At 38.2% G+C, this 17,679-nt stretch overlaps 1 protein-coding gene across 3 annotated transcripts in view; it reads right to left on the bottom strand.

The window, feature by feature from the left end:
• SCMH1 (Scm polycomb group protein homolog 1) overlaps positions 1-17,679 on the bottom strand; it is a 1,495,203-nt gene that overhangs the window by 296,910 nt on the left and 1,180,614 nt on the right. For all 3 annotated transcript variants that reach the window (XM_044062427.1, XM_044062428.1, XM_044062429.1), the window contains one exon: positions 5,601-5,732. In XM_044062427.1, the coding sequence (XP_043918362.1) occupies positions 5,601-5,732 (132 nt within the window). The remainder of the gene's footprint in view (positions 1-5,600; positions 5,733-17,679) is intronic.

The following is a 17,679-nucleotide window of genomic DNA, read 5'->3' as shown; positions in this document are numbered from 1 at the left end:
CAAGAAAGAGTCCCCAACGGGGTACTTAGCTTTTTAGAAGTCTTCGAAGTAGTATTCGGTAGTAGTAATCTCTGGATCTGACCGACCGGCACTTGCGAACAGCTTCTGCTTCGGGCGCCACGCGGCAAGAAAGACTGAGGAAAATGGCGTCGGCTGATGCCTTTATACCCGAAGAACTGCAGCTATGACGTCGGGTGAAGTGCGACACCAGCCGAGGCCAGACCCAGACTTTGGAATCCGGCCGACCGAAGGGCTGCCTGACGACAGGACAATCCATTTAAAAGGACTGCAGATGCATCCTTGAAGGACATCACCAGGAGGTAACATCTATGTCGTCAATTCCGGCTGGGCAACCGCAGCTTCTATCGGTGACACCAGCAGTGAGATCTGCACAATCTTGAGCGATGGTTAACAACAATGGAGGTCCTGTTTACTTGGCTACAGGCATTCAACCGTTGGTTTTACAACCAAGGACTACATCATTATCTAGTGACATCCCTTCCATGGGTATGTACCTCAATAACAACTTTTTTTCTAATAATGACATCTCCGGAGTTACTAATGAAGTATCTAATAATAGCAACTCCATGGTCGGACACTTGAACGAGTTTGATGCAAAACTATTTAAATGTAGAAAATACCAACTCGAAGTGTCATATCTGCAAGAATGTGTTAATAAGAATATTGTGCCGAAAGGGTTACACCAGTGGCGTTACCCTAGCGGCTTAATAAATAAATCAACATTTCATCTTGAACTGACAGCACCATTCAATCGCCAGGGCCTAGAGTTTTTAGATGCAATGATAAAACATTATCTTACACAGATATCCACTCTCAAAGTGGATTTGGAATTGCTGGAACAGACTATAAAGAATGCTTCTGATTTTGAGCGTTACAGATAGGAGTATTCCAGAATTTTTACCAGCATTGATGCTACTATTAATGAAAGCATTGACATTAAAAGAAAAAAGATTAACAGGGATGTGAATGCTTATGCTAAAGCAACTGCTTACCCCCACCACCGTTAGTGCCTGATGCCATGGTGGTCCAAAAGCGGCCACCTGGCCCAAGTACTTCGAGTGGAGACACTGACATGGAAAATGAGGATGATAAAATCATTCTCCAAACAACAGAAGTACGCCGAAGTCTGCGCATTCATAATTATCAACAGCAGAATGGCCCAAGGTGACAACCAAGTTTGGAAGGGGGGGGGCTCTATTGCTCAGAACAATATGAACAATCAAATTGGAGACAATTTTCAGCAGGGTTTTCGGAGTACCCACACCGGCCAGCAACAAACAGCACAACAAGAAACAAGCCCAACAAAGGAGGCACCAAAACAGAAGGAGGAGGTAGTCCAGTGCCTACCCAAAGTTTTAGTGAATACAGAAGGAGACTTCCATATCTTTAATTTTAGCTCATTGTAAGTTGATGAGGAAATGGCCAATTTGTTTGCCAAAGGGCTGACTTTTGTTCTGGACCACAGAGCTGATGTAGTCAGAACTGTTATAGACTTGAAAATGTTTGTTCGTAAACTCAATCTGACTTGTGAACTGGGACAAAACTCTGGACTTACCAACAGTTTAAGAGTTTCAAGTCTGTTCAACCCGCCCCTCCAAGCGTCATTGGCTATGTTTGAGAAAATTTGTGAAATGGAAATTAGGCATGCACTTAATTGTAGTGTAGCTAAATATAACAGAAATAGAAACATCATTGTTAATGAACAAGATATTCTCAAACTGCTTAATGTATGTAACGTGAGGGTTATGAAACCCGATAAAGGAGGTGGGCTGGTGTTTATGGACCAACAGGTCTATGAAACAAGAATGTTGAGTTTATTAAATAGTGATGTATATGTTAGTGCAAGCTAGAATGAGCTAAATGGGGCATATAATAAAATTAATAGCATGCTGAGCTACCTTTTTCTTGAAGGGAGCATTGATGTGAATACATACCATTTTTTGACCATGCCAGCCCCAGTAGTTCCAACATTGTTTGGTGCCCCTAAAATACATAAGGATCTTAATAGTCCACCCTTTAGACCTATTGTGGACGGCAGGGGGTCTGTGACATATGCTTGTGCCAAGTTTGTTGACTGCAAGTTGAAACCATTTGTTAAGTCAGAGACACAAGTATGTCGAGATTCTTGGCATTTTTTGGAAACCATTAATGCACTAGAGTTTAATGAACATCACATTTTCCTTACAGTTGACATCAAGGACCTCTATACCTCCATTCCACACCGAACAGGAATCGAATGGGTTAGAGAGTTCCTTCACATAAGAGGGATGGAACATCAGCAAATTAATTTGATAGAAGTTCTCCTTGAAATAATACTGGATAATAATTATATATTTTTTTCAGACAAATTGTTCCTCCAAGAGAGTGGTATTGCAATGGGCTCCCCTTGTGGGAGCAGTTTTGCTAACAGTGTCTTGGCCTATTGGGAAAGGTCCTTCCTATTTAATTGTACACCATACAAAGAACATGTGGCCTGGTACACAAGGTACCAGGATGACATGTTCTTCTTGTGGAAGGGGCTGGTGGACATGATTAATGGGTTTATAACTGAAATGACTTCATTTACTTCATTCTTAGAATTTACATACCAAGTAGGCCAAAATGAGGTTAACTTTTTGGACATCCACCTTAGTAAACACAATAACAATAGGCAATTTAGTTCTACCATCCATCGAAAACCCACATACTCTAATACGTTTTAATTAATAAATTTTCTTCGTGCAGTTCGTCTTTGGACTTGGAATTGTGTTGCTTTCAGTGGTTTTGTGCCTTATAGTGATCTTGGCATACTCCCCGTGGCTGTTTCCTGCTTGCTTGCTGCCTTTTTCTGCAGGTTTGGTCTTTTTGCAGCTTCGCTTGTTATTTGGATACTCTAATACGTTCTTACATTTCACAAGTTGCCATCCCCTCCATCAGAAAAGGGCAGTAGGGAGTAACTGACAAGAAGGATGAGTATAGGAGAGCTACTCCTCCCCCTTTTTTGTGGGATCTGTCTTTTCTAATGATAGAATAGTTGGGTGATGTTATTTCAGAGTCTTTTATATGGGGTTTTAACCAAGTTTCAGAGATGGATAGGATGTCAGGTTTATTATGTATAAGCCAGGCATGGAGGTTTGGGATTTTGTTAACTATACTTTGGGAGTTTAAAGAGGTAAGTAGTATGGACTTGTCTATAGTGGATGAGATGGGGGGGCAGGGTTAGGATGAATATCTCCTGATAATAGAATGGTAATTAGATATAGGATTAGATTGGAGAAGTAACTGGACTGTTTAGAATATAGATTGGGCTTAATTATGATTATGAAGGATTTGTTAGTTACTAAGGGGTAGAATGTTTATGAGGGGTAATACGTTTATATGGAAAGAGTAGATTTTTTTATAGGATATAGATGGAGAGATATTGGGGTGTGTGAGTATAAAAGAGGTGAGGTAAGATGGTTGGTTACATGGAAGGATTGTGAGTGGTTGGTATTAATGGGCTGGGTGAGGTAGTAAACACAGGATATGTTGAGGAGAAGTAGCAGTAGAATGGAGATGGATGAGGGTTTTGAAAGCATGATGAAATAGGGCTGTTAAGAGTTGGTATGTTGTTGCCGAGTTATTTATAGGTGCAACAGTGTTGTATGTACAGAGGAGCAGGTAAGTCTCTAATATTAGTAAGGGAGTGGAGAGCTGAGTGATGGTTGATATGGGTGGGATTAGGGAGTGGGTATTGACAGAGTAATGGAGACTAATTGGCTAGGTAGGGTATTCTAGATCAGTTGAGTGATGGTTGATATGGGCGGGATAAGGGAGTGGGTGTTGCCAGAGTAATGGAAACTAATTGGTCAGATAGGGTAGTGGGTGTGGTTATGAAGGAATAAATGTAGAGGTGCTGGGGGTGTGTGGGATATGTGGGCAGGGTAGGGGAGTGGAGTGAGCCCGCAGGGCGAACGGAGAGGGTAGAGCTAAGGAAGGCAGGATAAGAACTAGAACCTACGGAGCGGGTAGAGCCAAGGAAGGCAGGATAAGAATGAGAACCTATCAGTGGAGTGTTGATTGCAGAAGGTAAGTACAGGGGGACAGGGATTTAGTAGGATAGAGTGGACTATGAAGTTTAAGAAAAAGAGAAAAAATAGAGAAGTTAGAACTTAAACAGAATACAAGAAAGTAAGTGAAGAAGTGGGAAGTCAAAAATAGTGGGGATAGGATGCCATCTAGTGGACACATGCTGAAGTGCACCTGTGGCTCCACCAGGGCAATCCCTGGACTGGATTGTATTGAGGAGAGAAGGGAGCTAGTGTAAATCAGGGAGCTAGAAGAGGGGCAAGTATGGGAGATACAGAATTAAGAAGAGTTTGGCTGCTGGCTTTCCTGGCAAGGGAGCGCACTGAAACACCTAGCAAGGCTTTAGATAACTATAGTAGTACAAAGGATTAGCAGCAGTTGCACATACTTCCTTAGTTTCTTCTAGGAGAAACTTGGTTCAATTCCCATAAAGGGGATGAGGCAGCAGAGCTTGTTTTATTTTAGTTTAGGTCTAGGCGTCCAGCCAGGCGTAGTCACAGAGGGTAATGCAGGGCAAGAAAGCTGACAAGATTTTCATTGTCTCCAGGCCCCTTGCGAGTAGCACACTCAACCTTAAATCATCTGACTTTGGTTTCTTCTGTAGTACTGGCTGTCTCTGCCTTCTTTCCCCTGGAATCCTTTCCTCAGGTTTTTCATCTTCAAAAATGAAATCACATTTTCTTTTTTGTCCTCTAGTTCTCTGGAATAATAATAAAATTTCCTTTGCTCAAGATCTGCCTATTCAGATAAGGCAAGCAAAGCAACTTCTGTCTCCATATTGCAAGTTTCTCTTGTTCAACCTTCCATTATGACTGAGTTCCACAACTGATCTCTTCCAAGAAATCTTGGAAAAAAATTAGAGAGAGTCTACCAACTTTATACTGGAATTCTGTTTCTGAAACATACCAAAGTGTGCATGTGGGTGACCTTTTATCATCATATGCTTTCCTAGAGTACCACAGTCTATTGGAAAAGGTAGTCTTCCTAGTGGCTAATTCTATATTAAGAGGATGCACAGTTCATTCCACCTAAGACCACCTTGAAATGATTAAAGGATGATCACTAGTTATTTAAAGCAATCAGCTGAAACAGAAGGAAAGGGATACAGACTATCTGCACTAAGATCTTTTCAAAACATTTACTGACAGGCAAGAACTACTTATCATGGATTACTTTGAGCCTACATGAAGATGTACAACTACAAGTAACTGCTGTTGGCACAGTGATCCCCCATACATGTCAAATCATCTCTTCAGCTCATTTGATACGCCTGTGTATTTTACACACTAGCAGTTTTCTTTTCAGCTTCCCTAGTATAAGTCTTTACTGAAGTGCTGAAGTTCAGAAATAAAAGGGATAAAAAAGGCAAAAAAAAGTTTGAATAACCAAGCATTAGCTGCATATGTGGATACCAGATATCTATAAAAGGAAAACAGCAATACATACACAAATATAAATGTGCTAACGTGTGCATGAACAGAGATGTGTGCGCACACATACACACAAGCTCCAGTTACTGAAAGTCTGCTTACCTTCAGAAGGGTACCTGTCATTCTTTGGTACTTTGGGGGACAAAGAAGCACCATATGGAGGTGTATCCTGGGAGTATCTTTTTGTACCTCTGCCTGACCCTGGAGGCGCACCCTCTGCTGGAATGTTCCGATCTAGAAAAATGGAAGGGATAAAGGTGGTGAAAGGCAAAAGGGTAAGTCAGTACTACAGCAGCTGCAAATAAACTTTACAGTGGAACTGTCAATTTAGACAAGCATGAACCACTCAAATTCCACTATAGTTGCATTGTCTCGTACATTTAAAAAAAAAACAAAAAACTCTATAGCTTAACAATAATTAGCATCATCTGTGTGTGTGTGTGTGTGTGTATGTGTATATATATATATATATATATGTATATATATATATATATATATATATATATATATATATATAAATATATAAATGGGTCTACTGTATATGATCAAAAACTCACTTTTTCGAAAATAAACAGTAGCCCCGTGGTTACGCGAAAGTGCACTTCCGCAAACATCGGTTCAACGAACAGATAAAGAACAGAGAAACATTGTTTTTGCAGGGGGACAAGCCCCCCTTTGCCCCCCACTCCCCCCAATTAAATATACCAACTCTATGATCGCACTACAGTGGGGAAACACGTAAATTCCCTTTCCACACTGTAGTGTGCTTTGGCACCTGTGTTCTTTAATGGTTCGTTGAACCGTACTTTGCGGAAGTGCACTTTCATGTAACCGAGGATCCACTATTCGTTTTCGAACAAGTGGATTTTCGGTCTTTTACAGTAGACCCATATATATATACACACACACACACACACACACACACATATATATATATATATATATATATATACACACACACATATATATATATATATATATATATATATATATACACACATACATATACACACACACACACACACACAAACACACCATATATTTATATGGATCCCTATCAGATTACTGAAGTTTCAAAACTTCAAAATTCATATGGTCGGGGCCATATGATTGAAGTTTTGAAACTTCAAACATTTTGAATGGAGGTCACGATACAGCGTGGAATGGGAAATTTACCCTTTTCCGCAATGTAGTGTGATCTCAGAGTTGGTATATTTATTTAGAAGGGGGTGTGGGGGGAACAGGGGGGCTTGCTCCCTGCAAAAACATCAAAAATAGAATTTATTTATTATAATGTTTGAAGTTTTGAAATTACGATCATATGGTCTTGGCCATATGAATTTTGAAGTTTTGGAACTTCGATAATCTAACACAGATCCATATATCGGCCATATGAATTTTGAAGTTTTGGAACTTTGATAATCTAACACAGATCCAAAAAAAAAAAAAATATATATATATATATATATATATATATACATATATACACACACACACACATATATATATATATATATATATATATATATATATATATATATATATATATATATATATATATATACAGTCCAGTCCTATACTAAAATTTGAAGCTAAACATCAATGCAGAAGATAGGAATGACTGCTGCACCATCATATTTATTTGCATGTGATTTTACCATAAAGAGTGCTTTCAGTGTTAATCAAGCTACACATCCTTAATGAAGCCTACCCCAAACTAATGTCATCAAGCAGTGACAATACAAAATTTCACAATATAAGCCATTGATGCAATTTTATAAACTCATACTTCTAAACAAATCAAAGAATTAACAAAACAATGCATATCTTTTTCCCATCTTGTAGATAGTAAATACAGATCACTTGACTTTCTCCCAAATACATCAAGATGAAGCTGTAAAATTAGAACTATTTTTACTTCTGTTAACCCACTGTCATCAGCAATATTTCTTTTATCTATTTCTTTTTATTTATCCAATACATTCTTAGAAATCATTCACCTTGACGAGCTCCATTTTCTCATTCTTTACTTTTATAGTCCTTAATCACCATGGCTACTGTTAAAAGTAAGTCATTGTCTCCAAACAGCTCCATTCAGGTCAACCACAAGAAAAAACATATCCACACAGCTTACTTATAACTTCAATAAGCTTAAATCAATCCATACTATGCATATACAATATTATAAGCAACAGAGTTCAATCCTGTCAAAGCATGACTTATGCTACATTTTACACAAACTCCCACTGGCCAAGCACACACACAGCTATGCCTGTACCATTAACATCTGAAAACAATGACATCCAGCATCCTTTTCACTCCTCTCAGTCTCATCATTCCTCTTATCTGCAACAATCTAGCACTGGATCCTATGAAACATACTAAATTATTGTTGTCATAGTAAGATTACCTTGTGACCTCACCCTCACATCACACTAAATACTCTAGACACATTGATCAAATTAAACTTAACATCATACTAATAATATAACAATATGATAATGAAGTTATACTTTGTATTTTTTTAAATGGCTCTTAATAAACAGTCTAACATCCAATGAACAAACTATCAAGTATATCCTATGCTAAATATATTTTTAAATCCTCAATGCATACTATCATGCAGTATTACTTAGCAATGCAAAATCATCCCTTGGAAAAATAATCATCCTACCCAGGACACTAAGAAGTCTAACCTCTAAGCTCCACGTTTCTTGGTGCACCCTATTTCTTACATTCCCCCCTTCTGTACAGTTGGGAAAGCCATGTCACTCAGTTACCACAAGATTATACACCTATCCAGACCTACTGAAGATGACCACGTCCTCCCATAAATTCAGGTACATGCTGCCCTGCCAAAATGCTTTTACAACCTTTAATCATCAAAAATATATCAAACATATACCTGTCGTAATCATCAGCAATGCAAAAACTTATCAAGATTCACCACTGTGCATATTCTCATACTAAATGCTTATCTGCTTACACCCAAAACACTAGTAACAAAAGACTAATATAGTGACTTGTTCTCAGTTTGCACAACTGACCCAATTAGATTTCCAATCCTTATCTGGCTTTATGGTTGCAGTCTGCACTTTTTACAAGTTTAACAAATTTTAGAGAGGACAGAGAATCCAAAACCACTCTAGAGCTACCATCTTTATCCATGTCCATGCCAGTACTTTGGGTGGAAAACGTCACTTTTCATTTTTATCTACTTATCTACTGCTACTAAGAAAATGCATGACTTTCCTGAAATGGACAGAAGATGACATTTATGGCTGAAATTCTCAAGAATGAAAGATAAGGACAGAATTTTTTTTTCCTTGTGTCAATTTTAAGTACAAAGAAAAAAAAGGCATCTGGTTCCAAATGATTTTCCCAGCCAACCTGGTGTTTTAAAACTGAGAACATAAATGAAGCTTTGACTATGATTAAGTTATTCACTTACAAACCTGTTCTAATTATGCTGTTACCTGAACATGTCTCTCAGCTATGCTGCATGTCTATAGTTGTCTAGCATACTGATTTTTAAAGCATACGATTGTGAGCAATGTTACCTACACTGAAACTGAAGACCTAGCTAACCTACTGGCTGAAAAATTTATCTCTAACTTTACCCCTTGCTCCTCCTCTGTCTGTCCCTCAAGATATACCTGAAACCGACTCATCTGCAGTTATCCCACAAGACCAAGTCCTAAAAGTGTTATCAAAAGCTACAAATAATGCATCAATGGGTCCTGACAATATGCCTGAATGCATCTTAGATAGAAATGAAGCACGATTTAGCCACACCCCTAACAACACTGTTTAGTCTTTGCCTCCATACAGGTTTTGTACAAAGCGAATGGAGAATGGCTAAAGTCATTTCCCTGCATAAGGGAGGACCTTCCACAGACCCAGGCAATTAGAGACCCACAGGCATGACTTGCTTAATATGCAAAGCCATGGAAAGACTTATTAAGGAATTAATCAATCAGGGCATACATAATGTCCAAACACTAGACCTTTCTCAGTTTTGATTTGTCAAGGGCAGATCATGCTTATTCAACCTGGTGGATTTTTTTGAAAAGGTCACCAAAGCAATGGATGAAGGTAAACTGGGACACATTGCATACCTCGACCTGGCCAAAGTTTTTGACACAATTCTCCACTCAGACATATTAGAAAAGCTAAATAAAGTGGGAATAAACCTGTGTCACCTGCTGGATTGTCAACTGGCTCACACAGATAGGATGCAGATAGTCAAAATAGGGGGAAGTTACCTCCACAGAGAGACCATTCACCAGTGCAGTTCCCCAAGGTTCTGTGCTGGGACCTCTCCTGTTTGGCATCTAGTTTCTGAAATAAAAGCCAGTACCAAAGGGCTCTGGCTAACTAAGTTTGCAGATGACTGTAAGCTGGGAGCAGTCAGTGAATACCCAAATGACTTAGCCATCTTGCAGAAAGGTTTGTCTCAAATAAATAACTGGTGTCAAATCATGGTCTGCAACTAAATACCAAAAAATGCATTATAGTAGGAAACTACTACACTGACAATACACCCCTAAGATTTGACTGAGTTGTTCGGGATTTGGGAACTTATGTGTACAATGACCTAACTTTTGACCAACATGTGTCTACTGTTGTAAGAAAGTCCTTCTATACTGCACAGCTTATAAACAAGTGGACTGTGTCTAGATCTAGGGATGTTATTGCCCCCTTTACTCAGCCCTCATTAGGGCAATCACTGAATATAATGCCCTTTTTGGCATGCATCTGCAGACACATGCAACAACTGGAACAGCCACAGAGATACCTTACTAAAAGGATACAAGGCCTAAACAACATGTCCTACAAGTACCAACTCAAAGCCCTGTCACTATACTCGGTATCCTACAGACTTGCTAAGAGGTGGCCTGTGTCTGGCATAGAAGGCATTCTCCGACACATTACTGATGGATTTACTGCACATCAGCAATTCAAATGGCATCAGAAATACTTGGTCTAGGGATGATATTCTGCAACATCAACAGAAATGTTTGGAGGGACAGGTATATTTTGCATAGGATACTGCTGCTATGGAAGAGACTCCCCTGTCTATTTTTAAGTGCAACTTAGATCTATGGATGGGAAACAGAAAATTTACCCCAGTACTACCCCTTGTATTGCACACATACCTGCTGAAATCTCACTCACTCATGTGGGGATTGGTCTCCGATACCTAGCTACTTTTTTTCACCTATATTTAGTTTATTTGATTTGTTTATGAGATGGCTGGGCCAGCCCAAAGACCTTTTTCAGCCATAGGCTTTCCTATACTTTGTCAAGATTAAACAGGACAAAGTGCCATCTGGTTGAGTACATCTTGGTGAAACTTGTACCCCCTTATCACTGTTTTCTTCATAGTAGATCACTGCCAGTATACACCAAGTCATTATACTGGCACTGATTCTTTCCCTTTGGGAGATTTCTCCCTTCATGTTCCTGCAACCATGGAATTGGTATATATTTAAGTTCAGGGGACTGGGGGCTTGCCCACTCCATGGAGGGTGCAGGGGGCTTAGCCCTTGCTTTATTTTCTGTTTTTTCATTTGGACAAAGTTACATCTTGTCTAGATGCAAGCTGATGACTCTCAGTGGAGGCTCAGTCCCAACCTAGGCCAAAAGTTAGTATGATGTTAAAAGATGTACATAAAATATAATTTTCAACAACCATGAAAACCAATTACTATTTACAGAGAGATAGTTTCATATATAAAACATATCAAAAACTTAAATTAATGATATTTAACATGCCTGCACATCACTTTAGTATGTATGAGACTGGACCCCCCTAAAAACCCTCCCACTTGACCAGGCTGTAGCAAATTTCAACAAAACATTTCTACAACACCTAGACTCTGTTGCTCCATTGCGCAAAATCAAGGTTAGAACCTCTACAAACCCCTGGCTCAGTAAAGAAACCAAACAAATCATCAAGTCCAGTGACACTGCCTAGCTTTACTATAAAAAAAAACAAAGAAACACAAAGCCTAATTAAGTACCAAGAACTGCGCAACCGTGCAAAAAAATGCATTAGGCTGGACAAAATATCATACTACACAACATTACAAACTAAATACCAACACAACCCACAAAAATTTTGGAAAAATGTAAACCAGCTAATAAAATCCATCCAAAAGGCAACCCCCAAACCAACCACCGCTGATACTAAAGTTCCCATCGAAACACAATTCAACTCCCACTTTGCGAACTCAATTCTATCCTTAGTATCACAGGAGAGTTCCTCCCTCACTATCCCCCCAACACAAATAACACTACTACAAGCTTTACCCTCAAAACAGTTTCCACCACTTCAATCAAAAGCATGCTCTCCAAACTAAAAACATCAATAGCAGCCAACCTACTCCCCAGCTATTTCTTGAAACTTACAGTAGATGCTATTGCTATCCCAGTCTCCACTCTCATAAACAGATCAATTGTTGAAAACTATGTGCCCAAACTCTGGAAAATATCCTATGTTACACCCATACATAAAGGCGGGACCCTCCACTGAACTTAATAACTACAGACCCATTGCTTTATTCTCCCCCCTGGCCAAAATCCTAGAAAAATGCATCCATACCTAGATGCTAAACTATCTCTTAGACAGCAATATCCTGTCACCTACTCAGCATGGTTTCAGACCTGCCCATAGTACCACTACAGCCCTCCTCTGCTTCACAGACACAGCAAACTGTCTCAAAAATGAAGGCCTACAAGTGTCAACTCTTTTTTTTGGATATGTCCAAAGCATTTGACAGTCTCACACCAAATCCTGCTAAACAAACTAAACCAATATCATCTATCAAATTCCACTCTTACCTAGTTCCAAAGCTACTTAACTGACAGGTACCAAGCTGTGAAATGGGAAAATTCTCTCTCTCCTCAGCTGTCCATAACTATAGGAGTCCCACAGGGTTCTATCTTAGGACGACTACTATTCACAGTCTTCACAAATGAAAACTACCTTACCAAAGCCCAACTTATCCTCAATCCAAAGAAAACTCAGCTTATGATTATAACCAGTTCTAACAAAAACACTAACAGTCAATTCACTATCTACTCCACAAATGCTACTCCAATTGCTCCAGTGGCACAGGCTAAGCTATTAGGAATAACCACCACCTAAAATTTGATAGTCATCTCAACTTAACTATTAAAAAAGTACATGCCAAACTGGGGTCACTCTACCATATCAAACCACTTCTTACCAACAGCACAAGATCAGCCATTGCTTGCTCCCAACTTCTATCCACCCTACTCTATGCATCTCCCATTCTGACTAATCTCAACAAAATGGTACTAAGCAAAATGGAAACCTGCTATAACAAAATTGCCCGCTTTGCTGCAAATTGCTCATATACAACTCGTCACTGTACTGCTTTGAGACAGCTCTACTGGCTTGAACTGCCCAACCTCCTATCCTACAATCACCTCTGCCTCTGTCATTCTATATATTACCTCCCCAATAAGTGTCCTGCCCTCAAAAACCTAGTACAACATCACTCAGCCAAAAGGCCTCTTAGATCATCAAGCAAACTACTACTAGAAGTCACCAACAGCTACAATAGCTTTGAAGATGCACTATATAGTAGTTCAGTGGCTAAAAAATGGAGCTCTGTCCCTACTAGCATTCAAAACACATCATCCAAAGCCTCCTTTAAAGACCTCATCAAGCAACATATCAAGCAAAGTTGGCAGTGCCATGACTGCTCCCCAGGCTAGTGAAAGCAGATAACATATACATATAAATCTAGAGCACTTGATAATAGTTTTCAATCTTACTCACAAACACTGGCTAATCTACAATGTATGTACTGTACCTGTGTACTATGTATGTATTCTACCTATGTTCCAAATTTCAGCTGTACACCACAAATCTATTAATTACCTTTATTTTTAAAATTAATATTTTTTTGTTTGTTCTCTCCACTGTAACTGTTTATGTGCCACATACCACTGTAAAAACATGCCTCTTGTAATTTGTGTGTATACTGATCATGTCTAAATAACTAAATGTGTCTGTAAGTGGAGTTTTTCTCCCCGGGCCTCTGCTGAAAAAGGGCCTTTTTGGCTCAGTCAGACACCCTCGGTTAACAAATGTAAAATAAATAATAATAAATAAATGATCTTTAAACGTATAAATTACAACAAACCCATAAACTGTTCATTTCCTACCAACCTACTTCTTTTACTCATCTGCATGACAATTTTGTATATACTGCCCCCAAAAGCACATTTTATTTTTAATGAGATTTACTTCATTTTTAATGATCTCCTCTCTAATTAATTTCCTTTTCAGTTGTCAATACCTCATTTACATTTGGTTTAATCTTTGATTTCCAGTTTTGCATGACTGCTTTTTGGATGCTAGTAACATTAAACTCAATAAAGACCTTACTCTGTCTTGGCAATTCTAAACTTAAAACACCAACTCTACATAGCCTCTTTTTTAATGTAATATATCCCCCCAACAACTGTGACAAGGCATTGTGCCAAGAGTCTTTAAACTCTATTAACTCCATAGTGTCCCAAAATTGTGTTCTCCATTTCCTCTCCCACGCCCTTCACATCTCTAGCATATGATCTCCACTTGAGGAAAATTCTCTGAAGTCAGCTCACAGTATAAACGGACCTGTGTAAACATTTACATTTAAATATTTTCAATCTTCTGGAGCTTGATGTACACCTAGCGACCTTGCTAAAGTCTTCCTCCATTCATTTGTAATTTCTTGTTCTAATCTTCCTTCCCAGCATCGTCTAATATCCTCCAATTGGTTCTTACACTTATCATGTAATATCTTAAATGCCTTACTAATTTTCCTTTCCTTAATAGCTTCTTTTTGTAATTACTTTTAGTAAGAGCTTTACCAGGGCTGTCTTTCACTCAATACACCTCTTAATGTCTATATTCTGCCACCCATTCTTGAAACAGAAAGCAATTTATCGCCCTGCAGTTCAAACACCAGTTCAGTTTTATTCCACTCTATCATTTTCCTTTTCAACTTATTTGCTTGCAATAGTCTGGTCCCTTTGTTAGTCTTCTCCAGTTACTTCTTGCTATCTCTTGCCTATTTTCTATACACTAAGTTGTAAGTATTCCTACTGGCAAAATCTCCTTTCTCCACTTACTCCCTGTTTTATTTTTCATAACATTTTCTACCAACAATATTCTATTTAATTATTTCAATTCTCATTGAAAACTTGGTTCCAAATCTCTTAAATCTACTTCTTTTGTACATCCATTTTGTTTCACCACCATCTTCGTCCACTTTTCTCTATACTCCTCTGATTGTTTTTATATATTTTTATACACATATCTATAAGAATAATCAAGTTATCCTACTCTACTCTTGCCCTATTTCCTTCCCAAATAAACTCCATCTCTACTTAATGTCATCTACAACTTTTCCTCGGGATAAAAAAAACAAACGTTTGTCTTGCATATGTACAGGACCAAAGGGACTGAAAACATTTTTACTGCATGTATCTTACTGTCCATATTCATGGCCATTAATTTTGAATGACTTGTGCTTTCAGTAATTAACTGGATGGTCTTTTCCCATACACCTTTAGCTACCACAACAGAATCATATGCCTAAATACTTAATCCATTCAAGTCCTCATAAATATTGTTCTGATGAACTGTGTTGTTTGTAGGTATATAATTTACAGCTAACACTTATCTTCATTTACTTTATATTCTGAAAATAATTGAAACTGTTATCTTAAAAGGTATCACAGCACACTAATGTCATGTTTAGTATTTGTCAAATACAAAATAATATCATCAGTAAACACAACTAATCATTTTGCCAGACCAATTATATACTCCAAATATATAGGAAATATAAGGGGACATCCCTACTTAGTCCCTCTATTCAGACTCAACATGTCAGAAAGAAACCCTTACACCTGTATCTTAGCATGACTGCTCATACAGTCTTTTTTTATACTACTTGATAATGTCAACAAGGTCACTGTCCTGCTCATAAATTCCCAGAAAACCCTATAAAATGTTTCTCTCTACACCTAGACTAATCAATAATTGTTTTTTTAATACTATAACTTCCTCTGACTCATCATTGCCCTATAAATGCTAACAAATGTTTGTCTTTCTTCGTCAAAGCTACACCGATACACACACACACATATATCTATATATATATATATATATATATATATATATATATATATATATATATATATATAGAGAGAGAGAGAGAAAACCAAGCCCAAATGGAAGGAACACGAAATCCAATGTCACAACACAGTAATCCAAAAAATACGGCACAATATAATATAGCCACGCAAATGCAGAAATAGAATCACAACTCTGAGAGCTCAAATAGTGGTAACCAAGTAAATGTAATATCAAACAAGTCCATTTATTAAATAAGTGAGCGCTTTCGCGGGCCGACACACCCGCTTCATCAGACAGAATAAAAATGCATAAAATACATTAATTCAAATACTCTAAATAAAATCATGACACCCAATCGTTTGTGAGCTATCAAATGCGCAACTTCCTGTAGTTGCGTATAGACCTGCCCAGCACATCATAAGAATAACATCATTCAGCTTCAAGAAACATTTCAACAATCTAAAATGCATTTAAAAATATATAAAAATATATACAAAATGCAGAATTCCACTACGAGTAAAATTCGTCTATTTACACTTACGAACTCATAACCATTGCTTTTGTAGTAGAACTTACTAGCGCCTGCTTGTTGTCTTTAAAAATACATTCATAGTGACAATCCACTCAAAACATACAAAATTGCATTTAAATGCTACATTTGTCGTTTATAGTATAAATGATAAATTACCTACTCATGTATAATCCTTAAACTCTCAGATCTTGTAATCCAAATATGCATAAAACTTCTAGCAAAACTAATGCCCTGCGTTCATTTCTGTGTGCTAGGCGTTGGACGTCATAGCGCCTCCCCTCTTTAGTGCGCATGTCTATACCAGACAATACAGTAGAGTAGAAGTAAACATAAACGCCACAATCCCCAACATAACGGCTGATGATTAGACTAACAATGAAACTAACGATAAAAATAATTTACTTTAATTCACAATTTAAACTGCCTAAGATAACATTAAGGCATAACATGAGTACATAACATGACAAAGGAACTATAGAATGACGTACTATACTAACAAGACCTGAGCTAGAACTAGATCTGAATGAACTAGTTCTGCATAAATATTACAACTAAATCTAAGATACGTTGGTGCACTGAAGTGAAAGAAAAAACTATAACTGCATTGTATTCTGTGAGTAAACTAATATATATATCAAAGTCTAAAATATGTGAATAAAGATAATACAGTGCATATAGTGAATGCATGATTAAACCTCAGTGCACTGGAATATATGCAAGAATAAGGAAATATACAAAATGTGATATCTATATACGCCTCTTTTTAAGGTGTGGTCTAATGGAGACAGTATCATTCAGGCCCCTTTCCCTGTGTGCACCTAACCTCAGGATCCATTGGAGTTCCATCTCCTCAGTGTGTGTTACTATGTCTCCCATTCGAATAGAAGGGGAGACCACATGAAGGACCTGAAATAAAAACTTATGTTCCTGGCCTTTCTCTAGTATGTGCTTGGCAAGAGCACTGCTTTTGTCATTTCTATTCACACAGTAGTAATGGTCTCTGATTCGCTCCCTGAGCGAACGATTAGATTTGCCCACATAATATCTGAAACAAGTGTTGCAGTGTGCTACATATACTATGTTACGGCTCAGGCAATTTGCCTCAGCCCTGATTGTCCATAGCCTACCACTATCTGGATGTTTAAAGTAGTGTGACTCATCTATGTAACAACATTGGGCACAACTGCCGCACTTGACTGTCCTACCATTGTCACTGCCTCCACTGGGAGGACCCGAACCCTGAGCCGTAACATTGTGTATGTAGCACACTGCAACACTTTGGTTTCCCCCTCTATTCGAATGGGAGACATAGTAACACACACTGAGGAGATGGAACTCCAATGGATCCTGAGGTTAGGTGCACACAGGGAAAGGGGCCTGAATGATACTGTCTCCATTAGACCACACCTTAAAAAGAGGCGTATATAGATATCACATTTTGTATATTTCCTTATTCTTGCATATATTCCAGTGCACTGAGG

Source organism: Protopterus annectens, chromosome 2.part1 (genome assembly GCF_019279795.1).
Source record: "Protopterus annectens isolate FY-2018-M chromosome 2.part1, PAN1.0, whole genome shotgun sequence".
In the NCBI taxonomy this organism is placed as follows: Eukaryota; Metazoa; Chordata; order Ceratodontiformes; family Protopteridae; genus Protopterus; species Protopterus annectens.
Note: the sequence above shows the minus strand (reverse complement) of the source record. Positions and strands in the feature narration are given on the sequence as shown.